This window comes from Calidris pugnax, unplaced genomic scaffold (genome assembly GCF_001431845.1).
Source record: "Calidris pugnax isolate Ruff unplaced genomic scaffold, ASM143184v1 scaffold44, whole genome shotgun sequence".
Classification (NCBI taxonomy): Eukaryota; Metazoa; Chordata; class Aves; order Charadriiformes; family Scolopacidae; genus Calidris; species Calidris pugnax.
This window is the reverse complement of record NW_015094506.1, coordinates 21,127,220-21,152,553: the sequence shown is the minus strand read 5'-3', so window position 1 is coordinate 21,152,553 and position 25,334 is coordinate 21,127,220. Positions and strand designations below refer to the sequence as shown.

Sequence of the window (25,334 nt, the reverse complement as noted above, 5' to 3'; positions counted from 1 at the left end):
CTAGTTGAAATGTAGCAATTAATAAGTACCTAACAAAATAACATACTTGCAAATGCCCTACACTTAAAAGATACTCAAAATTATAGAATGGGAGATGACAGGTATATAGGACAATATGATGTCTTGCACACCCAGTAAACAACCCCGCTTTAGGACAACGGCAGCATCCAATTCTCTGGATGTAGTTTTCTCCTAGTTTCCTCTCCTAAATATCAGTGAAAATAAACCCCCAACTTAAAAGGCACAAATGAGCATTGAGAATCTGGTATCCACAGGTGTTATTACCCATTAACCAGGCAACCAATACTTTTATTATTGTGTCCTTGAATTTATGTGGACTATAAGCAAGAGCCTCTGCCTTTATTAACCTTGAAGTAAACTGACATAATGAAGTTTTTCTATCAATCGCGTATGCTGTAGCTGGATTTAAGTAAGTCCAAGGTTGTCATCAGAAGTCTCAAAGGTTCTTATCCCCAAAGGAGGTCTGAGGGTTCAGGACCAGAGCTTGCAAAGCGGGGTGCCCACAAGGCTGCCACCGGCAGGGGCTGCACGGCCTTGCCCCGTGCGGGCAGGACTGCGCCTCAGAACTGCTGGGGAAGCCTGAGAGATGTTCAACATCTGCCTGCAAACAAAGACTTTGTTAAATTTGTAGTAGATGCGAGGATCTGTAGGGAACATTTACACTCTTTCAGGCTTGCTGCCAGCAACAAGCCCTGCTCTTACAGCTGTGTCTCTTCAATGCTTCACGTCCACAAGCCACAACATGTTTTGTTTACTACATCCCGACTTTCATGGAGTGGCCGTAAACACAGTGTGTAAGGGATAAAAGGGACGATGGACTAAAGGAGGGACGCAAACGACGAAAACAGCCGCCGGCAAAGCACAACCCCAGCCGCTGCCCCTCAGCACAGCTCTCGCCGGGCCTTCGCCCTGTCTGTCCCTCAGCCCGGGCACCGCTTTTCCGTTCCGCCCGACGCCCCGGGCCCAGGCTCTGGTTCTCCACCCTGTAACGCCCCGGGGACGGGCGGGCCGGCACGGCCCTCTGCCGCCCGCCTGTGAGGCGTCGCCTCAGGCCCGCGGCCGTTGCCCCGCTGCCGGCGCGCGGCGCGGCCGTTGCCCCGCGGCCATTAGGGGGCGCTGGGGAGACCTGACCAACGGGCGGCCAAAATGGCGGCGTGGGGTTCGGACCGCGCTGCGGCGCGGTAGGGCCTCCCCCCCACTCCCCCGGTCCGCCGCGGGCCGGGCAGCGGAGCGGGCGCAGCTGGTGGTGCGTGGGGGATCCCGGCTGGCTCGGGGCAGGGGCTGAAGGGTGGCTCGGGGCTCGCTTTTCGCGCGGGGCGGGCCTGGGTGCCGGGGGAGGGGCGGCTGAGGCGCGGCGGGAGAGAGAGACTCCCTCGGGGCGCGGCGCTGAGGGGAGGGCCGCGTGTTCCGCCCGCGGAGGCTGGAGCGGGGCCTGCGCGGGGACGCGGGGGGAGAGCGGGGGGACGGGGTTGTGCCTCCGCAACGCCGTCCCCTCCCATCCCCCGGTTCTGGCGGCCTTGGTGAGTCAGCCTCGTCGTCGCCGCCGGCCCCCCCTCCACCCCCCGCCGTGACTCGGCAGCGCCGCCGCTCCTGGTCATGCTCAGGCATGTCGGGCCGCGGCCAGCGGAGGAGCTATGCCCCGACTTGCCTCCTCTTGGCAGCGCTATATAAGGCCTAGCCTGGCCCGGCCCGACTCAGCCCAGTTACCCGCCGCCGGAGTCCGGCGTGTGGGTTGGACCGGGGCAGCGAGGTGAGTGGGCAGCGCTGGGGTGGTGGAGCGCGGCCCTGAGCTCCCCCCCGGGGGGTCTCTCTGTCCCGGAGGGGCGGGCGAACCTGCGTTGTGTAGCTGTGTTACACGTTTTGAGGTTGTTCTTCCCTTGATTTCAGGCAAATGTGCAATACCAAGATGTCCTCCCTGACGGATGCTGCTTCTGTCACCGCTTCGGAGCAAGAGGCGCTGGTCAGTAGCTCTGGTGGATGCTCGAGTTTTTCGTGCTTTCTGCAGAGTTTTTATGTGCTAATTCAGAAGGGCTGCTTTGCTCAGCGAGCAACGGTTAGAGAAAAAGCAGGAAATCCGGTGAAGGTGGTCTGCCTTTGATCCTGTAATTGTGAAGCAAATGTTTCTTGTTTCTTGAGAGTTGAGGGTGATGGTTTAGGTCTAGACTTTGTTTCCTGGAGACCTTTGATGGTCAGGTTGCTTTCTTTTAATAAAAGGGATCTTAAGGTCTGATTTGATAACGTTAAGTATTTCATAGTGGGAATTGTTCTGTTCGTAACTGAAGAGTTGTGGACGATCTCTGTTGTGAAAAACATACGCTGGTTTTGAAATAGTCCTGTCATTACAACTGAAGGTTTTCTGAATTTGGTATTTTCACTTTTTCCTCTATTGGAATTTGTAAGCAAGATGTAATAAGAGTCTTCATTTGTGTTCATGGCTTTGCATACCCAGGCTTTCCATGATACAGTGACAGTTCTGCTGTTTTTTCTGTGTAAGTTTGTCTGAGGATGGAAGCCAGTTAAAATTGGCATGTGTGCAATGACGGTTTAACTAGGTGCCTCTCTGTACAAGGGTAAACTTAAAAGTGTAGGCTGGTAGGACAGAAAAAAAGTGAAGTAACAGAGCAGCAGGCTCTTCAAAGTTGATTTTTTTTGTTTGCTTTTTCTTTTTGTAAGATCACAATGTGATGCTACCCTCTGCTGTCAGAACTGTGTGGCAGAAGAACTTGCAGGAGTTGGGGGGAAAAGGGCTGGGGAGTAAAATGATCTGAACCCATGGGTCTAGTTGTGGATGCAGAAACTGCCTTCCTATGCTCGGTTGTCATTAGTAGTTTAATAAGTTACTCTTTGCTTCCTTTATGAAACTGTAATATATGCTGCATGCTGTAAATAATTCACCTCTTAGGAAGGGGTAAATAGACATCTAACGTTGTCCACAAGCTTTTTCATTTTTCTCATGATGTGTATTTCTTGTAACTAATCTCTAGTTAGCACTAAAACTTAACGTTGGTTTTAGCAGATACTTGAAAAAGAATGTAGAAAAGTTCCCCCTTTCCCTTAAGCATTGATATCATGCTCATGTGCTCATACTTTCCTAGAAAATGTTTCTTTTCTATCTTATTTTTTCTTATTTTAGGGAATGCATTAGGATAGCTAAATTTTAGCCTGTTCTTAGAGTGTTTATGCTATTGTTAAAAAAGTTGCAATACTAGAGTATACGGCACTGGAACTCCAGTGGCTCCATGGGCATTTTCTTTGCCGTTGTGGCATTCCCTGCAGCTTGTTCTAGTGTCCTGCACTGGTGCTGGCACTGCTGTTTGTGGAACAGTGCTGTGAATGGGATCCAGACACTGCTCTGACCAGAGGAGGAAAGAAAAGAATAAAAAAGAGCGGGGAAGTGATTTTTTTATTTTTTTTTTTTTTTTTAACTTTTCCATCCTCTACTTCGGAAGTTGTCATAGACTGGCTGCAGATATAACTCTGCTGGCACGATGAGGGTGTGGGAGGTCATTGAAGGGAGGAGTGATTGAAATAGGACTGAAAGGACAGAGTGTGCTTATTCCGTGTACAAAAACACCCCACAGACAAACAAACCAGTCTCCAGAGTTAAAGCAGCCCAGCCAGCAAGTGCAAAACCACAGCTGCAGAAACTGTCACAGGACAGGACTAAGAAAGCGGTGGACCCGTGTTCTACTTTGTAACTTGCCCTCTGAACCTGACAGATAGTCACAAGGTCCCTTTGCCTTCCTCCCTCCTCTTTGGGAGTCACTGGAATGACTCAGGGAGTGAAGCGGGATTCCCCAGGACCCAGCCCTGTATATGAAACACCAAATGAATCGGATAGCTCCAATCGAGGAATCTGTATGTGCCAGTGAGATACTGGGGCTTGAGCTAAGATACACACTATGAGAATTTCAGTATGACTGGATTTGCGTTATTTTCTTTTAAGTTTAACTTTGCAAAGTGAAAAACTTGGATGTGGGTAGGTTTTAATGTAGTTGTATATGTGTGTATCAGACTAATACAGAAGGAGGAAGCTAACCTGTATACATAGTGTTTTGTTTGGCAAATAATGGATGTGTGCTGTTTTTCTTCTTCCCCACACAGGTTAAACCAAAACCACTATTGTTGAAGTTGTTAAAGATAGCTGGTGCAGAAAAGGACACTTTTACTATGAAGGAGGTGAGAGCTTTTATTCAAGATTACAGTGAATACAGGTAGATGGTTCTTTTGTTTTGGATGAATAGGGGGCAGTGTAGTTCACAGTTTATGTAGAAGATACTGAGACAAAGTGGTGTTTTTATTCTGCTGACTTGTTAGGTGCCATTTAAGCAAGTTTCTCAAAATCTGAATAGAAGTATGCTGTGGTCAGTCGAATAGCAGGATACTTGGGGAATGACAGATGAAAATTACAACTCAAAGGGATTTTTAGGCCATCGATGTCAGAAGATCAAATCTTAGTGAATTTAATGTCTTTTCTCTTAAACTTGAAACAACAGAACCTGGGTATTTAATGCTGTGTATTTCATTTATTTTGCAGGTAATATTCTATCTTGGACAATATATTATGTCTAAACAATTATATGATGAAAAACAGCAACATATTGTACACTGTGCAAATGATCTCCTGGGGGATTTATTTGGAGTAACAAGCTTTTCAGTAAAAGAACACAGGTAAAATGGGATTTTTTTCTGAGAATCTGGTTGTGAAATAGTGGAGAACATAACGCGTATGGCCTTTTTTAACTCTTGGCGTCTTCAAAGCTGGTAAGCTCTCCTCTATAATTATGTGTAGCTAACTTGCAATGTCTCTTTCTTTATCCCCATCTAAGGAGACTGTATTCAATGATTTCCAGAAATCTGATAGCAATCAATCAACAAGGTAAGCTAGTTTGAGAGGGCCTTTTGTTTTGGGAAAGAGTAGTAGGGAATATATAACTTACTAATGCTTCTTGTAGGTAGTGATCAGATTACAACGATCTCTCCACAATTAGGTATTTGGCTTTACAAGCTACTGTCCAGAATAATCATAAATAGTGAAGCAAAGCAAACACTGCTACTTCTGGGGGAGAAAAGAAAAAAAAAGTCTGAACAGCATTTGGCTAATTTTGTTGGACTAGAACTAGAACAAGCACTATCAGAGCTGAACACAAAGAGAACTAAATTGAAAAATTCGTCATTTGCTTGTCTTTCTTACAGATAAAGCCCTCAACAGCATAAGTTTTAACATTAAAAATTAGCTTCTTGAAGTTGCCAGCAGTAAAGTCAGGGCAAATTCTTTTTATTCTTTCGGTTAGTGTTCTGTTTTAACTTTCAAAACAGAATGTGGAGTACATTTAGAACTAGTCACCCTCAGCTACACTGGGTCCTCTTTTAAAAGAGCTACTTAAAAAAATAGCTTTATGGTAACTTTGTGATAACTTCCATAAATGGAGAAATGTTACATACAGTCTTTCTCTTTTTTTTTTTTTCCCAATATAAAAGTGCTCAATATAACTAATTTTTGACTAATGCAAGGAGTGAACCAGAAGTTAAACAGCGGAAGCTGATTGGCTTCTAAATTCATATTAAGACACCCTTTGTTTCTGAGTTTTCTTAAAGGCAAGTGTTCAGCTGCTGAAGATGGGAAACATGCTCTTTATTATCCCTTATTGTTATGCTTGCCAACTTAATTTAGCTCTCAAGTTCTTTTCTTGAAAGAGAATTTATTAATTCAGGGTCTGTCTGATCATAAACATATATAATTAACAGTTGGGTTTTTTTCTATATAATGTCTTTTTAATTCAGTGTTCCCATAAGATGATAGCTAGTAAAATGTGTTCTAGAGAGGAAAAAGTGTAAAATATTTCCTGCCTAGATTCTGCAGATATGAAGAATCCCAGCTAATGAATAGCCTTCATGTGAAGGCGTTTATAAAATTCCAAGTTCTTTTGTGGTCAAGATTTCTTTTTCCTTCCCATTTCCCACTTCAGTAATGTTACTGGGAAAGTACTGCACTCACCTAAAAAGCAAACAAATGGGGTTGTTCTTTCCATTGTTGCAAAATGTCTGGATGTTAAGTTCTGTTGAGAATTTACTTTGTAATACTGTGTGTTGTTAACTTCAGCTTAGTGGTTAGTTAAGGTATTTAACTTCTCTCCCTTGTTTTTACTGTAATTTTCTTGAGCCTGAAATCAACTTTTACTACTGTGCTATATTACATTCTTTTGGGTTTGGTTTGGTTTCAGACTCTGCAGTTGCTGACACACCTGAGGATGATGCCAGATTTCAGCTTGAAGGAGAAAATGTTCTAAAGGTGATTTCTTTTTTTTTTTTTTTTTTTAAATGTATGTTCTGAAATGTAAATTCTGTTTAGTTTTGCACAATAGTACCAGTGGTTTAGATGCAATTAGTTGATTTCAGTCTTTTACTTCCTATTCATGCTCAGGCTTACTCAGTGTTTCTGTTACCCAGGAATCTCTGCAGGAGTTAGAAGAGAAGCAGACTTCATCAAACGGGAGCTCCCGACCGACTACATCTTCTCGGAGGAGAACACACAGTGAATCTGGTACGTGCAGATTCATGACGCAGAACTCTCAGTGGCACGGACACTTAGGAAAAGAGTACATTCTGTTGCCTTACTGACTTTGAAAGCTGCTGACAAATACTATTCATGTTTCTCTGCTTATCTAAAACAAGATGTTTGGTTTGGAAGAAATACACAATTCCTTGAATTGCCCCAGTGTCATGTTACCGTTTGGATCTCTAAAACTGTTAGTAAGATGATGGAATAACTTGTTCCACAGAGCTGTTAAACTTGTTCACATCAGCAGAACTTAATCAGTTGTGTTGTCTTCATGATGAGAACATTCTTGTTTGCAGTAGACTGTAGCAGTCAAATTCATTTCAGTTCCCTCTGTAGATACGCACGACATTTTACATTTTGTTTGCTCTCTAAAAGCAGTTTTCATTGGATTTCAATTGGTGGCAGATGTCAAAGGTCTGGTAGTAACACAGGATGATTTGGGATGCTTAGGTACCTGACCATTCATTAAGCACTTAAAACGTCTGGTGACATCATATTTGTCTCCTCTTTCTCTTTACTGTGGTTATTCAATAATCACTGGCAAACAAATTTTCAAAATGTGCAAAGTTTCTTCTGATAATTAGCTAATAACTAGCTGGACAGCATAATAGATTTCTCAATGGAAGCATCCTCTACAGTTCTACTTAAATACTGTTCTGTGGAATTTCTTACATTAGTTTGTTCCATCACTTAACTTCTGTTACCTCATGACTTGATGGTTGTAATTACCTGGGCAGTGATAACCTTCTGTCACTGCATAGAACTTTCTTTTCTTCAGTTGCTCAGGAACATTTTTTTTTCAGTTCCTCAGCTTTTGTGTAGTATTTTTTTGTGTTCGTCATAGGCCACTGTTGTGTTAGTCAGTCCAAAAACTGTGCTGCGTTGCTGAGCGGTTTGCACTAAATTAAAAGAACATTTTAATGTTGTAACAAAAACTGGTGAAAGGCTGGAAAGTCTCAGTTAAACATCATAACCTGTAATATTTAGGCATGACCCAGAGCACATAAGGTCCTGTGTTATGCTTACTTATTGTAGGTTTGATTTTTAACTCTGTCTTTGCATCCTTTTATTAGTTTGTTACAACCTTAAAAGTTCTTTTAATATAGTGTTTTTATATACACTTTTTTTCTAATTTATAGGAAATCTTCCTTTTAAACCACTATTCTTGTTAAATTGGGATGGTAGCGGCTCCTTTGGAGCCGCTGACATAGTGTATAGAAACCTTGTGGTGATACAGTATCAGTACAGCATGGAGCCATGACAACTAAATGAGGACAACGATGGACAGGAGCAACCCTTGGGCCTGGGGGCACCAAATTTGGTGGGGCTCTCAGGGCGGAAAAAAGAAAAGAGAGGGGCTGAGCCAAGAAGCACCAAGGGAAAGTAAGAGAAGTCTCAAAGTATGTACAAGTGTTTTGTTCTCTTTTCTTTTACAATGAACGATTCAAGACTTGAAGACTCGTGGATTGTCAGGACGCGTTGTGCGAGGCAAGGGAGAGGCTGGGCAATAGAGGGTGGGTGCAAAAGGCACCTGTAGGGGGGCAGCGGGTTCTTAGTGAGGTCTGTTGAACCAAGTTGTCAGGCCTCCTGGGGAGTTTTCACTCCGCTGCACTTACATACTGACTTTGCAACATTTTTTAAATAAAATTGTTTCTTACCAAGCACTTCTAAAAGTCAGCGGAGCTGAATCATTACTTATCTACCCCTGAAACGCTGCCCCCCTACTCCTTATGCTGCTGTAGGTGGTTGTTTCAAAGCATGATGTATTTAAAAAGCATTGTCTTTTTGCTTTCAAACCAAGCGTATTTAGTAAGCACAGCTTAAAGCAATGCTTCCAGGGTTCTATTTTTACATAGTATGACTAGAAGATTTTCTTGCTAGTGTGTGGTGAAAGTCATAATGGTTTGTTACAAAAATCCAGCTGAGTAAATACAGTTACATATAGTGCAACTATTAACTCATAAAATTGTTGAGGTATTGGAAACTTGAACCTGAATTTATCCTGCCTACCATGAGGTCCTTGTATGAATGTCACATGTGAGCTATTTCCTCTGTCTCCCTGCAAATTCTATGATGGGCTAAGAAGCCCTCTGAAAGTGCTTTGCTGTCTACTGACTCTAGAGGGAGTGTGGACAATTAAGATCCGATCTGTTTTCCTTAAAACTAGGAGGGGTTTAACGTGTCACGTGTAAAGTGGAGCAAAAATGCTTGCAAATTTGCAGTTATTTTAGTTCCTGCATGTGGGCACTGCCATTTACAATTGTACTGATGGGACAAGTTGGGAAAACCAGCCCCTGAAATACTGGTTTCAGGAATGTTTCACACTTTAATGTTTCCCAGTGTTACTGTGTCTATTTTTTTAAAAAAGTTTTTGGTGCCTTTATACTTTTTTTCCCCATAAAATAATACTGAATGACATTATTTTTCTTGAATTGCTGTATAAGTAAATGACGTTTTAAGCGCCTGTTAGGAATATTCAAAACTGCGCATTGCATGGATGTTTTTGGAGTAATAAAAATTCTTGAATGTGCCCAGAAGAAAATTCTTCAGATGATGTGCATAGTGACAGAAGAAAACGACACAAGTCAGACAGCATTTCGTTGACGTTTGATGAAAGTCTCTCCTGGTGTGTAGTCAGTGGTCTGTGCCGTGAAAGAAGCAATAGCAGCGATTCTACAGATTCTCTTTCCATTCCTGTAAGTCAAAATCTATGTTTTCGTGGTACCAACTCTGCAGATGCCACAAGTGCAAATACACATTTTAAAAGATTATGTTCTTAACTAAAAGCAGCAATGCCTTCAGTGGGGTCTGAAGAAAGAAAAGGGCTGAAAGAAAAGTTGGTGTGTGGTTGGAGTGGGCTTTTTCATAGATCTGCTGACAAAGCTGAACTGAATTTTATAAAATACTAACTCTGGATATTCTTTAACAGACACATTCTTACTGCTTGGCACAGTATTGAGAAAATGCCAGATACATATTGTGTTTTAAAATAAGTATTTCTTAAAATACTACGAGAAGAAAAGCAGTCACAGACGTTCCAAAACGCAGAACAGCTGGTGTTTCTGGGCATCTGGCAGTTCCAGTACAGCTTCAGTAACTGTACATGGTAGCGCCCTGGTGATAACACTGGAGTCATTCTCCAGACTCTTAATGTCTTCTCTTGTTGTTTTCAGTAAAACTGAGGCAAATTATCTGTGCTTAGGTTAAGTCTCAAAGAGCTAAACTAACAGCATTCCTAGTCATATACTGTATTTTGAATTGACAGAACTAATACTGCAGCTTCACTTTGGCAATTTTATAATTGTTTAGCCACTGTCTCAAGTTACAGTTAAAAAAAGTTGATGAGAATAGAAAAATTAATGACACACAGACAAAAGACAGCATCCGTTCTTTCACTTTTTAGGAGAGCCTTTGTGAAATAGTAGCAGCAGTCTGCAAGCTGGCTGTAGGTTGGCTGGAGCTTCTATTACAGAGCTGTCAAAAGACTTTCAGATCTAGCTTTGTTTTTACTCACCTATAACTCATTTGTCTCATAAAAGATGTTCTAGCAGCAGCTGGCCTTATTTCTTCCACAGCTAATTAAATTAAGTAGTTTGGTTTTACTTATGAGCTATCTTAACAGTAATGGGTATGGATATGGACTAGTGACGTTCAGTTATGGACTAGTGAGGCTGAATGTGCACTTTCTTTCTCTTTTTTTTTTCAGGATCTTGATGCCAGCTCATTAAGTGAAAACTCTGATTGGTTTGAACACAGTTCTGTTTCAGACCAGTTCAGCGTAGAGTTTGAAGTTGAGTCTATTTATTCAGAAGATTATAGCCATAATGAAGAAGGGCAGGAGCTCACAGATGAAGATGATGAGGTACATATTTGTTTTGTTTGGGATTTTTTTGACTTGCAGAGTGAGAGGGCAAAGGACACTTACGGGAATATTTTGTGTTGAGATTCCAACAAGAAGTAATTCTTCAGGTTTATTTCAGGACTGTGTGTGTGTGCTATGTGACAAACTGTGCTCAGTCGTTTGTTAAATCAATTTGCACACGTGTGCAGTTGGGTCACCATCATACACGCACCAGGCAGTGACCGGAACAGTGCTAAGGCTCTCCCTAGACTCTTGGCAGTCTGGAGAAGTCTCTCTTTAAACTCACTCACTGGCTGTTGGAGTCGATGGCAGCATGTGTGTTTGGAGTCTGTTTCTACATTTTTACTTACAGGAGTGTGTGCTGAGCTATGACGACACTTCTGATACTGAATGAAAACTTTCCTAGTAACTCTTTGCAAAGGGATAGTTCCGAATCATTTGCTTCCATGAATATGTTTCAGAAAGATACTGAAACTAAATTTTAGACATTTTCTTTGGGTGGCAAGAAGACAGGAACATTGTGAATACCGTCATTTTCAAGAGCTCTAGATAAATGGAATGTTAGGAATGATTTTTTTTTTTTTTCTGAGTTATTTTTCTGTTACTTCAAAGTGGTGAATCGGCTCATGGCAAGATGAAGTACCAGAGGCAGAACATGCTGGGGACATACATGACTGTGATAATTGAGAGGCTGAATGGGACTGACTGTAGTGATGTACACCGGGTTATAGTGCTGTGGAGCTGCACCCTGAGATAAGATGGGGATTTGGAGGAGGAAAGGATTGAGGGTGCCCCTGCTCCCAGCAGTAGTGTTGAGAATTGCAGAATGGTTGAGGTTGGAAGGGGCCTGAAGGTGGCTCAGGAGCCCCACCCCTCCTGGCTCAAGCAGAGCTGATTGCCCAGGACTGTCCAGACAACTTTTTAATATCTTCAAGGATGGAGGCTCCACAGCTGCTCAGGGTGGCCTGTGCTTGGTCAGCCTCACAGTAAAAAAAGTGTCTTCTGACATTCAGATGGAACCTCCTGTGTTTTAATTTATGCCAGTTTCCTCTTACTGGAAAGAGCTTGGCTCCGTTGTCCTTACACCCTTCTTTCAGGCACACGTTGATAAGACCCCCCTGAGCCTTCTCCTCTCCAGGCTGAACGGTCCCAGCGCTCTCAGCCTTTCCTCATGTGAGAGCTCCCCCAGTCCCTTAATGATGTCACTGGCCCTTCGCTGGACTCTCCAGTAGCTCTGTATCTCTCATGTACTGGGGAGCCCAGAGCTGGACACAGAGCCCCAGCCTGACCAGTGTTGAGCCGAGGGGAAGGATGACCTCTGCTCTAGAAAGCAGTACCTTCTCTCTGTCCACTCTACGTTTTTCTTCCAACTGTGTGTTACAGGCGTGAACAGAATTCTTTCCCCTCAAACCAGTCATCAGATCTTGTGGGGTTACTTGCTAGTGTAAATGAATGTATCTGCGCTGCTTACTATGTTTGATTAAAAGACTGATTAAAAATCTATTAGATAAAAATCATCAGCTTTCCTAATTGAATGCCCAAACTCACATCAATACTTTCTGAATTTAAACCAGGTGTATCAGCTGACTATTTACCAGGATGACGATAGTGATGCCGATTCGTTTGATGAAGATCCAGAGATTTCTCTAGCTGTGAGTAACAACTTGACTGGCAAAACCTCATAAGCTGGGTGAACTGACAGAGTAGATCAAGGAGTACAGATGAATTTTATTGCTACCAGTAATTTTTTAAGAATTAAATTGACTTTTCCTTATATGCTTGAAGATTCCAAGACAGTATTTTAATTATTGAATATGTGATATTGAGGAACCTTGATTTTTTTTTTTTTTTTTTTTTTTTTATTAGTAAGCTTCGTAATCTGTTAAAAAACCCCACGCTAACTTATGGTTTCACTGACTTAATGGAAGGAAATTATTTGGAGCCTAAATCTGACTTTTTGCGCAAAATGCAAAAAAATTAATCTTAGTCATGTATATTTAAAAAAACCTTCCTACAAATCATAATATCTAGTTTTATTGTCCAACCGGAATGAAGGAATCTGTAGCATACAGACGGGAAGGCAAACCTGTTTTCAGAACAGTACTGTAAAATAAAAGGATTTGAGGCTTTTTTTGAATTCTGTGAGACCATTCTCGGAGTGTGGGAATAAATTCAGAGGTTTGAGGCAAAGTGTGTTGACATAGGTGAAAAAAGCACACGCTAGAATGAAAGCAAAGTCTATCTTTTTATTTATGTTTGCTTTTCACAGTTGAAGCTTGAATAAAGCTGTTGTCCAAAACTGTCTGAAATGTTCCAGTCCCTTAATGGTCTGTAGGACTGAGGTTCTTTGCTATGTGTGTAAAACACAGGGCTTGCCACTATCTAAAAACATAACTCTGTTTATGTGTGGAAAAATATGTCTGTGTGTTATTTTTAGGACTTCAAATTGGTCTTCTAAGCTTTTGATGTCACTGATGTTATTCAGGACTCAAACAAAAAGTGCTTTGAATCTTCTAAATAAGTTTTGGTGTTTTATTTCCCCTATGGCATGCGTTATGTCTAAGAAAGGTCTTCTTAAAAACGAAGTGTACTTGTAATGAGACAGTGGTTTATGAGATGCATTCCTCCCCGCCCACCCCCCGATGTTTTCTAGTTTGTCATTCTGGGTCAGAGTGCCCCCACCCGGCCGTTTGGCAGACCAACAGCAGTTTAACCATCCCACAGCTTACATGTCCCTTCGGTCTGGAATAGTTTCCATTTCAGAAGTCTATTGTTGAAAATAATGGGAATGGTGACCTTTTTATCAGAAAGAAGTTTTTCATGAGGTTCTCTGAAGACTTTTGTGGTCTGATTTCTTCAGTTTTTGCCTAAGAAATATAAATCGTTTATTGTTCTACCTCTATTCATTTCACAAATCTACCGCAAGAAGAAAGTCAGAGAGTCTTTTAAAAATCAGACTATTTAAATCTAGAACCGTAAAATGGGGCCAAATACTGAATGGAATTTTAAAATTATAAACAAGTCAGTAGCTCAAGATAGCAGTTATTTTGGCAGTAATGAATTGTTTATAATCTGTGCATACTGCAATGGTAAGCATTCCAAGTATCTTAAGCTGTTCCAACCTTTAATTCACTAAGGATTATTGGAAGTGTCCCGAATGTAGCGAGATGAATCCTCCGCTGCCCCGACACTGCCACAGATGCTGGGCCCTTCGTGAGGACTGGCTTCCAGATGAAAAAAGCGACAAATTGGAAAAGAGCAAAGCAGAAACTCCCCTGGAGCCTGAAGAAGGTTTTGATGTTCCTGACTGCAAGAAAGTGAAAATGACTGAAGATAAAGAGCCGGCTGCGGAGGAGAATGAGGATAAAGCAGCACAAATTTCTGAGTCCCAGGAAAGTGAAGATTATTCTCAGCCCTCGACGTCGAGCAGCATGTTTTGTGGCAGTCAGGAGGACTATAAGGAACCTGAGAAACGAGAAATGCAGGACAAAGAGGACAGCGTGGAGTCCAGCCTGCCCATTACCAGCATAGAGCCCTGTGTCATATGTCAGAGCAGGCCGAAGAACGGGTGCATAGTGCATGGCAAAACGGGACACCTCATGTCGTGTTTCACCTGCGCGAGGAAGCTGAAGAAGAGGAACAAACCCTGTCCGGTGTGCAGGCAGCCCATACAAATGATTGTACTAACTTATTTCAGTTAGGTGGAAGGGGACTGGAAAGCAGCAAAAGGAACTTCGTAAACTGGTTGAGAGAGCAAGAAACTATTTTTGTATGCTTCTTGAGAAATGAATATTTTGAGTGTCTACATTTGGTATGAAAAGCAATTGCTGAAATAAATGCACTGGAGTTGTTAGCACAAGAGGTTAGCCTAATATTCCTAAGTCAACCTGAAGATTTTTAAATCCCTCACTAGAAGTAACCAATTCCTGTAAACTGCCTGCCTCTCCAAGTGTTTTGTGTTCCGTACGAGTTGGTGACATTTGGTTTACCACATTACATACGCACATTAAAAGCCCCAAATTCTATGAATATGAGAGGGGAGACATGTTAAAGAGTTCGTTAATGTGAGCTCCCGCTCTTAAGAACATAGAAGATTCTCCAGATTCCAGTATCTATTGCCTGTTGAAGATGCCAGGCTCAACCAGAACCCTCCGAATAAGTCAATAAAATAAATAAGTAGAATCTTGTCTCCCTCATTCCCAAAACTGAAATTCCTCCAAGTAACCAAATTATGGGGGAGATCTTACTAGGAAGTGGAGGAAGATGCGAGAGAAAATAATTTAAGGTTATTGAAACAAGAGAGGGGTCCCAAGAACCTGGATTTTGAAAAGCTTTGTGGCTTTGGAGGTCTGGACTATCCTGGTTATTATTTTAGCAGCTTGAGAACTTGACCAGGCAAGATAAATGAAGGATAAATGCACTATTGAGTCAGGTAATAGCAGGAGACAGTCGTATTCTTTTTCTGCTCTCATTTTTGACGTCAGCAGTATAGCACGTAGCTTGATCACTACATTTTGCTTGAATAAAAATAGTAAGGAAAAACAGGTACCTGCATCTGCAGAAACAAATAAGCTCTGTAGTTCTAGATCACATAAACATTCTTGAAATTCTGTATCTTTCCAACTTGCACTGTTTGTATCACAAGGATTCTGAAAATCCTTGGTGTTTGGCCAACTCAAAAACGGGTCTCATTGGACCTGTCCTTTACTGCTTTTAGCTTGTCTCCTCACTGCACTTTGTCAAAAGCTTTGTATTTACTCCTTTGGAAAAGTAGATCACGAGAGGAATTGTATGTTTTTAGCACCTTAAAATTGTATAGGTGGTTACTGATCAGCTGCCCAATGGAGAGTGGCAGGTGAGTAGCTTGAGCATCAGGGCAGTGCCAAGATGTAGCCTGAAGGCAGGAGTTGTGCTGTTCCCATCCTGAGGCCAGGGATGAACAGCTTCCATACCCACACCCGTACGGAGCTGTTGATGCCCGTGTGCTAGTGCAGAGGGTTTTACTGCTTTAACTACCTTCACACCAGAGCTGGAATAGTTACTCTGGTATAAAATGGCTATAAACCAGGGCTGCAAATGCCTGGAATAGGAGAAATTGCCTAGGAGTAGGGCGTAGAGCTGTTACAGGAGAGACCTGTTATTGAAGTTCTTTGCTGAGCAGAAACCTTCCATGGGTTTCACGGGCTTTGATGATCCTTCAGCCTAAGATAGAAAAGCCCTTTGGGCAGTTATTTATTTTTTTCAAGTAGGGATGCTTCTAATTGATGGCTACCTGATTAACTCACGCTGTTTCCTATTTATTTTTTTTTATTATTTTTTTCTTTGATAAACTGAAGTGCAGTGGAGTTTGCAGAGGCTCGTCCATTGCACATGCAGCTCAGAACCAAGCAGCAGTGGTATCGAGGTGTGGATAGGATGGAGAGCAAGCTGTAGAGCTGTGTGCTGAGGAGCAGCACCACTAACACGGGGACTGTACTTAAAAACCTCTCTCCCTTCCTTCGTCTCTCACAGCTCACGCTCTTTCAGTGTGATGCCTCCTCTGCCCTCCTGGCAGAGCAGCTGTTCTTACCTGGTTCTGCTGCCGTTCCACTCGTGGCATTCTCTTCCAGTCAGTCCCTTTAAGTGAGCTCCACATTTAAAAAAAAAAAAAAAAAAAAGTAATATTTCATCTCTAAAAAATGCATGTGCAGTCAGAGTAATGATCCTTGCTGATCCCAATCACACAGCTTTGGGATTTTTATCTCCCACTAATGCTTTCTGTTTTGGCAAAAGATGAAGTGAGAGCACACTGAATTTTCTCTTTTATGACCTAAAATGACACTCTCTTAGCGTGTCTCCTGTTGTGGAGAACAGCCCTGAAGTACCCTCCGCTCCATACAGCGCCGGGCAATTTTGATTTCTCCATCCGTGGCCAAACTCCTGTGTCACAGGGATTCTTTGTTTTGCATTCTATTTTCTGGCTTCATATTATTCTTAATAACTTCTAGCAAAACTTTAGAGGGTTTATTATTTGTTGTTGTTGGTTTTTTTCCCCTCCAAAGCATGCCTTACAAATAAGCCTGGGTGTCTGTTCCAGTTCCTACGGGGAATGCCCGGGATTTGGGGGTGTAGGTGACGCCGGCGGGTGAGCGGTGGCCCCTGCCTGGTGGTGTCACCCTGTAAATCAGGCACTGACTCTGCCTGGTGGTGTCACCCTGCCCTGTCACCCTGTAAATATGTTTCTGGCCTTGGGTAGCAGCACGAAAGTCAGCAATGTTTTAGCACAGAAGCCGGCAATTGTTCTTAACTTGATGAGGAAGGTCTTCGAGATCCTTATTTAATACCCTACAGATTTTAATCTTTAATTTATTGCAGTTTGTAAATATCCTTGTGCTTACAGTTAGTGTTTTGAGCTTTAATTTATTGAATTAGTCTGTTGGTACGTGTGTCGATACATAAATACGCATACTTAGTAAATCACAGTCACAGAAAAAATATTTAAGAAATTTTAGCAGAATAAAGAGAAATATTCAAATTATATTCAGATGAAGAGGGGTATAGGAAGATTTATGGCTTTGTTTTCTTTTTTCCTTCCCTTAAACAACTCCTGTGTTGAACCTGAACATATTACATATTTATTACATAGAGATGGAGATGGGTGCAGCAATAGCAGTGACAAGGTTTTGATGGTGTTTCTTTTCCTTTGGGAATGCTTTTGCATCTCCCAGGAAAGGGTGGGAAGCTGAGGGACTGCTTCCTTGTGCTGGTCACCTCGGAGGGGAGGGGCTGAAGATGCGCTGAGGTGGGGAGGGCTTTCAAGGTTAATTGGCAATGGGTGGTAATTGCCTTTGCACATGTGGCTGAGATGCTTCTAAAATGTGACTGTATGCAATTGTCAGTAATTGCCGTAGCCTGTTCTTTTGTGCACTTCCAGCAGACAATACTTTTGTGCAAATGCTCCAAGAACTTGCATTTATTCTTTTTTATAAAGTACAATAAACCCACTTTTTCATTAAATACTACTTTTTTGCTCTGTAGCTATTTGTTGGTATGGAAATTCAACTCTTGAGCCGAGGAAGCGAAGTGCAACACGAAGCACTTCAGGCAGAGGGGAGAAGTGCTTCGTCTTGGTGTCTGACATTTCTCAGGCTAGAAATGTGAATATTCTAATATCTGAGAAGCTTTAATACTGAGTTCGTTTTAAGATTTGTTAATTATGGAGTCTGCTGCTTTTGTCCTTTAAAAGACGTGCACAGCCGAGAGGGAGCAGCGGGATTGCTGGTGATGTTGGACATGGACTGCAAAGGTGATGGCTTTGCTGAGCAGCATCCCTGGAATGTTGTTCAGTGTCACCGGGAGCGCGCTGGAAGACACCTGTGCCACGTTCTGTCACACAGGGGACTGGCACTGTCACCCCAGGTAGGGCGTTGCTTTGGAAAGGGTAAAAGTGCTAAAAAATGTTAATTGGTGGAAAGTGTTAGGTTTATTGTAAAAGCGTGGTATGATTTTATCCTGGAGTTGTGTTTGCTGGAAATCTCTGAAGCGTCTGTCTGGGTGTGCAGCCGCAGGCGAGGGCAGCCAGATTTTTCCCCTTAGAGACTAATGCTGAGGCTTCCGTAAGGATGAGGAACTGGTTCTCCCCCAGTAAGAATAGTGATTTCAGAAAATTGTGTTCTTACAGAAGAGAGATGAGGAGATCATTAGTGTAATGAAAGTGTAATGAAAGTGAATAAACTGAAATGAATAAATGGGATTAATGCAGGGGTGAAGAACTTCTCTTCCCCATCTTAATCGAAAGGTGCTGTTGTGTTAGGGCGGAACTGTAAAAAAGAAGAGTTTATCATTTTAAAGCAGTTAATTTATTCAGCCCGTTAACTTGCCACATAGGTGGTGGGGAGCAGTTGCCCCAGTGAGATACGACATGTTGTTGTGCCAGGCTCAGCCTGAAAGGGGATGTTTGCTGCTGTGGTGCTTCCTGGTGGGAAAGAGTGGAAGATGTGCCCGTGTACAGGACTGGCCAGAGGCCTCCCCCCTGGGCTGGGCTCTCTTGGCCACTCTCTTGTCTAGTGGGACACTGGAACAGGTTGCCCAGGGAGGTCGTGGCTGCCCCATCCCTGGAGGTGTTCAAGGCCAGGCTGGATGGGGCTCTGAGCAACCTGCTCCAGTGGGAGGTGTCCCTGCCCAGGGCAGGGGGGTTGGAACTCAATGATCTTTAAGGCCCCTTCCAACCCAAACCATTCTGTGATTCTATGATTGTTATTCGTGGTGTGGGTTATTCATTCACTCTTATGCTTAATAAAGCACATGATGTAGCATTTCTGTACCCTTAATGCCCGCCCCCTGCCTCATTATACATCTGGCTCCTGAGGAGCTTTGTCAGTGCAGCAGCTCTCCCGCCTGCTGGCTGGCTGTTCAGGGGGAATTACCTGCCCGCCTAACGTCTTGAGTTACTCGTCATTTAAAGGTTGCAAAACAATGTAAAGCAAAAAAAACCCCCAATAACCTGAAACCTGGGCTTAAGGGATCTTTTACCAATGGGTTGCACTTTGCAAATGAGAAAAATTGTTGCTTTTAACTAATGTGGTTTTGTTTTTTTTTTTAATTTAGCGTAGATGCACTGTAGGCATCAAGTCAATGCCTCTCTGTGGTGTGTATATACAGTCTACACATAACATTTGTTGATGATAGTTAAAAAGGTGTTGTCTCCCCTTTTAAGCAGGTGTTGCTTTCACCTCACAGCCTGACATTTAAAGGACAGCTCTGGGTTTTGAACTAAATTAACAGCCGTCAATGCCATGGTTTCATAACTAAAAATACCAAATGGCTTTTCCAGCAGCAGAGTCTTACTTTGCTGTCTGACCAGGCGTAGCAGTAACTCTGCAATTTTGCTCCTGATGCTGACGCTTTCAAGGCCCTTGCGGTGGTGCGTTACCTCCCAGGTGCGCCACAGCCAGTAACCACAGAGTATAACCCCATCCATGGCAGGAATCCTCCATGGCTGTTCTGTTTGTCCTTTGGGTTTCGTTTTTTCCTTTTCTGAAAAAACTAAGTAATATGTTCCCTTGAAAAGCTTTAAATAAATATTTGTTTGTACGCTCCTTGCTGCTCCTTTTTGTGTCGATGCCTTGATCGTTAGAAGTTCTGCTGCTTTTGGTGCTCGTGCAGTTTTTTAATTCTGTGAAGCAGGGCCCAGGCTCTTTTTGGTGGGATTAGTGGGTAATTATTTACTCCTTCGATGGGTAAACAACCCAGTTTACAAAGAGGGGGAGAAAAGGTAGAAAATTCAAATGCATATGATGAAAACACTTAAAAAACCAGTATCTTGCATGCACCACCCCCATTCCCAGTCGGTGCTGGTATTTCAATTGCTAAAGCAAATTTACAGCTTCATCCGCTGCACAGAACCAAGACCAGTGGCTGATGCTGGGGCTCCCAGCCTGGCTGGTGGGGCTTGGTGGGACAGGCAAGGCTGTGGTTTCAGGAGAGGTGGTATGTTTAGAAAGGCATTAAAAGATTAACTGCATTCCTGCAATTTTTTTAGTTTATTGTACTCCGGAAAAGATGGATGTTTCCAAAGATAAGCTCTTTGGTTAGTTTTGCAACTGCTTCAGAAAATTAGTGGCAGGTAAAGCTTTAAAATAAACAGAGAGGATGGTACACGCTGGCTTTTCTTGATAAATTCTGTGTTTATTGGGACAGCTTTGAAGGACGCCAAAAATGACTCGCAACTGTCCAGGTGAGAGGAATGTGCTCCTTCTGCTTCAGGGCAGCCCAGCCCAGCCAGGGGACACGGGTGCTGCGGCCACCGCTGGAACCATGAACCATGGGCTGGGGTTTGGGCCTCGCTGGGACCTGCCAAGCGTCTGCACCTAAAGCCACTGCTGAAGCTGACAGCACTTCGCTTCCAGCTGCTTCTCTTAATGCTGCGTCCCTGTTCCTGGGCTTCATCTCCTCTCAGCCCGGAGCACCCCCATCCCTCCAGGTAAGAAAGAGCAGGTGTAGAAATGCTGTTCCTCACTTATGGCAGTGGCTTTACTAGGAGAAATTAGGATTGAGCTAATTGCTTACAGCTGTGTGGCACATCATTACCCGCTGCTCCACAGTTTGCCTGAAACACGGGCAGTAAAATGCTAGGCTTTTTTTTTTTTTTTTTTCTTTTGAACTCAGGCAAATTCTTCAGAATGTATCTTTATTTTCTGCATCCAAACTCTAAAATTACCTCCACGGGCTGTACAGAATTTCCTCAGAGTAAAGTATGTAGAAAAAATACGATAGTCATATTATAATCAAAGTTAAACATTTGATTGTCGAGCCAGTATTTTACAAAATACAGTAAACGTGACTGTAAATCTGAGAGTTAGGTTTATAAAAACATACATTCTTTTGCAAATACAGCTCCTGGTCTGAAAAGCCACGTTTGGGGCAGGGAGATTCAGCCTCCCCAGCTGACGTCATTCCTGACTTATTGGAAAATCACAAGGAGAACGGTCATTAAAACCAAGATATGATGGAGAGTTGGTTTCAGCGCAGCCGAAGGCCATTCGAACTCCTGGTAGAGGGGAATTTTGGGACACGAAGCAGCCCTTGGTCTGACAGAGACTTCTGGGAAAGAGAAGTCTTGTTTCAAAGCACTGAAGTTCCCAGTGTTGTTGGGTATTTCCACGGTCTTCAGCAGCGATTTAAATCCCGGCACCGTAGCCTGAGGGCAAACGTGAGACATTTCTGACCTGGGTTTGGAACGAGTTGTTCAGCTGCAAAGTGATCCTCACCTGATGTGCTCCCTGACACTTTACGTGTGTAGGAAAAGGTGTGTGAAACAGAAGTTTGAGAACACAGAATGAGGAAAAGAGTAATGGTGATAGGATGAGGGGTAATGTTTTTAAAGCAAAAGGGGGAAGATTTAGATTAGATCTCAGGAATAAATTCTTTACTGTGAGGGTGGCGAGGCACTGGAACAGGTTGCCCAGAGAAGTTGTGGATGCCCCATCCCTGGAAGTGTTCAAGGCCAGGCTGGATGGGGCTTTGAGCAACTTGCTCTAGTGGGAGGTGTCCCTGCCCCACGATAGGAGGGTTGGGACTAGATGATCTTTAAGGTCCTTTCCAGCCCAAGCCCCAGTATATTATTCTTTTAAATCTGCTAAAGAGCCTTTACAGCTCCCGTGCGTGACTTGAGCAAGTTCAGCTCATTGCTCTGTAATGAGGACGGAGTCTCACCACTCAGGAACTCAGTGCCACTAGAAACAGTAACTGAGTACGGGCACACACTTACATTGATGACGTACGTCCCAGGCAGAAGGAGAAGGAAGTACTCCCCCAGGTGATTTGTTCGGTACGGGCAGACGTGGGGCCTTCCCTTGGCTTCCACGATGGCATCGGGAATGGGATCCCCGTTCTTATCAGTTACTTGACCCTTGACACCTACGACAAAGGGAGAGGAGAGAAAGGTCCCAGCCTGTAATCATCATGGAGAGTCTCCTTCTCCGAGGAAGCCAGACTATTTGTTGCCAGATGCACTCCAAGGCTATTTGAGTGATTTCGAACACGGCTAAAAATATCACCAGTTGCTTCTCTCTTACTGAAGGGAATTAAAACAGAAAATTCTTTGCTGCTGTTAATAGTTTACCCTCACATTGTCAGAGAGCAGCGCTGTAATCTCTGCTTCTAAATCTCATTTGCTGAAAGCATTATATAGACTTACTATATGTGTCTTTTACTGAAGGGCTTCAATCTTCAGTACCAGTTTGGGGGGTTTTTTTGCCCTCCCTCCCCCCTTTTTTTTTTTGAATTTGAAATAAGTCAGCCTCTTAGGCAGTACTTGCAGTGGCACAACACCAACAACGGCTGCTTACGAAGTAGCTTCCCTGAACTCTCACACAGCACCTTCAAGGCAGGGCTGGCACTGAGCCAAGACAAAAGAGCAGTCGGACATTTTGGGCAACAAAGCCAGGTGTGCCACACAATCAGTCACACAAACCCTTCAACTCGTCGTACGGTGCCACCGCTTCCCGAAGCAGCAGCCACTCCCTCTTCCAACTGCCAGGTCAAGATCACACCTAGAAATGCCTCACACAAACACAAACCCCAGCAGCAAAGCCCCACAGAACATTGTGTGCGCACACACGTTTAGAGACCTCTGAAATAAATGGCTGCTCAGGAAGGGGGACTCCCCGAGGAGGCCGTGCAGTATGTTGGCCCCAGGGGCCTGCCCCTTGTTCCTGCCCCAGTGCATTTTAAGCCCCATTGCACTGGTGTAGTGGTGCCCATCGCCCCACGCCTGACACACCTGGGGCCTCTCCTCCCTTTCCTTCTAGCACTGGCTGTTTCCCAAGTGAGAGCTCCCAAGTTCAGGCCAGAGCTCCTCACCAGAGAGCTCTGGCACCGACCCAGGCTGCTGAAGAGCTCCCAGGTTGCCCACCAGCCCGGCCTCAGCTTTAGCTCCCTTCCCCATCCACACACCCACCTAGATGGACTTGTTTTATGTATTCAATCAGAGCAACTTTGTTGTCCCTCCAGAACTTCTCCAGCTGGTCTGCTGGAGGATACTTGCAGCACGACAGCTCCAGTGTAATTTCAAAACATTGTCCCCAGACATAGTTGTAATCTTGCATTCCACCTTAAAAGGGAAATAAAACAGTGTTCAGCTGCAAAGAAGCACTGAGTTCAAGCTAGAAGAAGAACAGGAGAGTTAAAATGTTGGTACCTGCATCACACCTGTAAGAGAAATGATTCAGGTAAATTATTCCTCAATGTCCTTACTGCCTCCTGTGGAAAACCAACTTAATTACTCTGGTTACATGTGGAGTGTTGTTTTCTAAAGCACAGTGGTATTTCAGGAACGATGATTATTATGGCTGAGAAAGGGTGAGGTCTTCAACTCACATTCATCCAAGCTCTCCCAAGTAAATAGGGGCAGATAAATCCAGAGGCTGGGACAGAGCTCGCCGCTGCCAAAGCCATCCTAAGAGCCTTTTAAGGCTTTGAATGCAGATTGTGAAAGCAACACGCAGTGCCACAGCACACAGGACGTGCATTCTATTTGGCTACACATACACAGTAATGAAAACACTTATTTCAGTAATCAAACATTTTCAAAAAAAGGATGATATACGAACAGAAGATTGGTTTTCCTTCTGAAAGGACAAAGAAGCAGCCAGAGAGCAGAGACAGCCTCATTCCCTCATGTCACTGCTGACAGGGAGAGTCTGCAAACACCCAGCTGCTGCTCAGGGAACGCGCAGGAACGCATTGACTCACTCCCCTCATCAACCCTCCACTCTGGGCAAAATCACTCCATGGAAGAGGGCAGGAGGAAGTGAAAACACTGCATCTGAAGCAGCTGGAAAAAAATACCACCGACATTCTTACCTTCCAGCTGGTACCAAGAAAAGCCGTTGGTAATGCCTTCTGGAAAGGTCTGTCTGTTGTCACACCCCGTCCCTCTGTACATGCTGGCATGGTTCGAAGAATAAGTTTTTGCCAGATGAATGAAGACATCGTCATCCGGAGACCTGCTATAGCCTTTCGAAGTGCCCGTAACTGCAGGATAAAGACAGCCATCCTGTAACTCTCTGTACTGGTAAAACATACAGTGCTGGCTCACGTACCGCATAAACATCTCCCAAGTGCCAGCCAGTAAATTTTGATGGGTTTATCAAACTCTGCCCATCCTCCCAGCTCAAAAGCTGGAAAAAATTCGCAGAAACCCTTGTAAATCTTGCTTTGGTACAGCTAACGTTCATAACCCAAATCAGCTGTGGAGAAGAGAGTTTGTGGCCAGCTTACCTGAGTTACCATTATCAAAGGTGTAACTGGCAACCAGGGCACCCCCATGCAAGTTGGCTGAAAGAACAAACGTTTCATTTTTTATCCAGTTCATTACTGCTTGAGTCTCTGGCTGAATGCTAGCATTGTTTCTTTCAAAGGCATCAGGAAAATTTCTGTTCAGATCTTCTCCATTCTTATTGTACCTTAGAAAGCGAGAAGAAGGCATTCCCGTTACCGTTGTGCCTACAGACACTTACACATCACCATCTTCCCAGTACTTAAGATCTGTAGCACTCCAGTGTCCAACAAGCGAGATGAGCACTGCAAACTTCTCAAGCGTTACGGTGATGGACTTTAGTTTGCTTTCTGGCAGCACTGGAATTTTCACAGGACACGCTACAACAATTCTATTGCATTTCAGGTGGAAACAGTGTATAGGTGGATCTGCTTTGGCAGGGGGGTTGGACTGGATGATCTCCAGAGGTCCCTTCCAACCACGTATCATTCTGTGATTTTGTAATAATATTTAACACGCGTATAGCACGCCTACACCTACACATACATGGACTAGAAAAACCTAAACCAGATAAGGAGAATGTTGTCCTCCTGTATGTGTTTTTCACAGTTGTATGGAAGATCAAGGTAACTACTGTGTCCCTTGTACTGCTGTCACTCTGGACATAGAACAAAAAAATTGACTCAAACACAGGATGTATTCTCTTCTACCTGTACCTGAAGGTCCAGCTTGTGCAAATGCTTCCTTCCTTTTTCACCCAGGTCAGTACAGAGAGTAGAGAGGGTATTAAGCATCAGCTGTATTAATTTGTAAACTCAGCTAAACTCTTGTCTATTTGACAGTGAGGGGATAAAAAAAATACCACCCTCCGTAGAAGTCCTATCTATTTGCTAAGGAATAGGTTTCTTTCTAATAAAAAGGAGGGCCTGTACTGGTCACCTAGAGAAGTAAACTGCCTAAACTCCCTACTTGCTTCTGACGTTGCCATGGCCAGTGATACAAGAGGACTTCTAGCTCATGAGTTTACTTTTTCTGCACATTCCAAATTTGTCCCTTTGGCATGGCTTCTCATTCCCTCTCTCTCTTCTCTTCTTCCCTCTTCTAGCTTGTTAAACTTTTCCTTCCCTTTT

General features: G+C 43.5%; 2 protein-coding genes across 6 annotated transcripts in view; one reads left to right on the top strand and one right to left on the bottom strand.

Moving 5' to 3' along the window:
• Window positions 1-1,139: 1,139 nt before the first annotated feature.
• On the top strand, window positions 1,140-17,446 carry MDM2 (MDM2 proto-oncogene, E3 ubiquitin protein ligase). Of its 3 annotated transcripts, none has more exons than XM_014963618.1 (11): window positions 1,140-1,267; window positions 1,909-1,981; window positions 4,126-4,200; window positions 4,559-4,692; window positions 4,851-4,900; window positions 6,246-6,313; window positions 6,472-6,565; window positions 9,119-9,279; window positions 10,290-10,445; window positions 12,020-12,097; window positions 13,583-17,446. In XM_014963618.1, the coding sequence occupies exons 2-11, from the start codon at window positions 1,913-1,915 to the stop codon at window positions 14,144-14,146; spliced, it is 1,449 nt and encodes a 482-aa protein (XP_014819104.1). In that variant the 5' UTR covers window positions 1,140-1,267; window positions 1,909-1,912; the 3' UTR covers window positions 14,147-17,446. The 3 variants fall into 3 exon arrangements, with proteins under 3 accessions (XP_014819104.1, XP_014819103.1, XP_014819102.1); XM_014963617.1 differs by lacking the exon at window positions 1,140-1,267 and adding an exon at window positions 1,550-1,771 and having other exon boundaries at window positions 9,122-9,279; XM_014963616.1 differs by lacking the exon at window positions 1,140-1,267 and adding an exon at window positions 1,551-1,771.
• A 3,081-nt stretch (window positions 17,447-20,527) lies between these two features.
• Window positions 20,528-25,334, bottom strand: part of CPM (carboxypeptidase M) — a 35,396-nt gene continuing 30,589 nt past the window's right edge. For all 3 annotated transcript variants that reach the window (XM_014963622.1, XM_014963621.1, XM_014963620.1), the window contains 5 exons: window positions 24,207-24,391; window positions 23,790-23,960; window positions 22,885-23,037; window positions 21,694-21,842; window positions 20,528-21,123 (listed from right to left, as the gene is read on the bottom strand). In XM_014963622.1, the coding sequence (XP_014819108.1) occupies window positions 20,887-21,123; window positions 21,694-21,842; window positions 22,885-23,037; window positions 23,790-23,960; window positions 24,207-24,391 (895 nt within the window). In that variant the 3' untranslated portion in view covers window positions 20,528-20,886. The remainder of the gene's footprint in view (window positions 21,124-21,693; window positions 21,843-22,884; window positions 23,038-23,789; window positions 23,961-24,206; window positions 24,392-25,334) is intronic.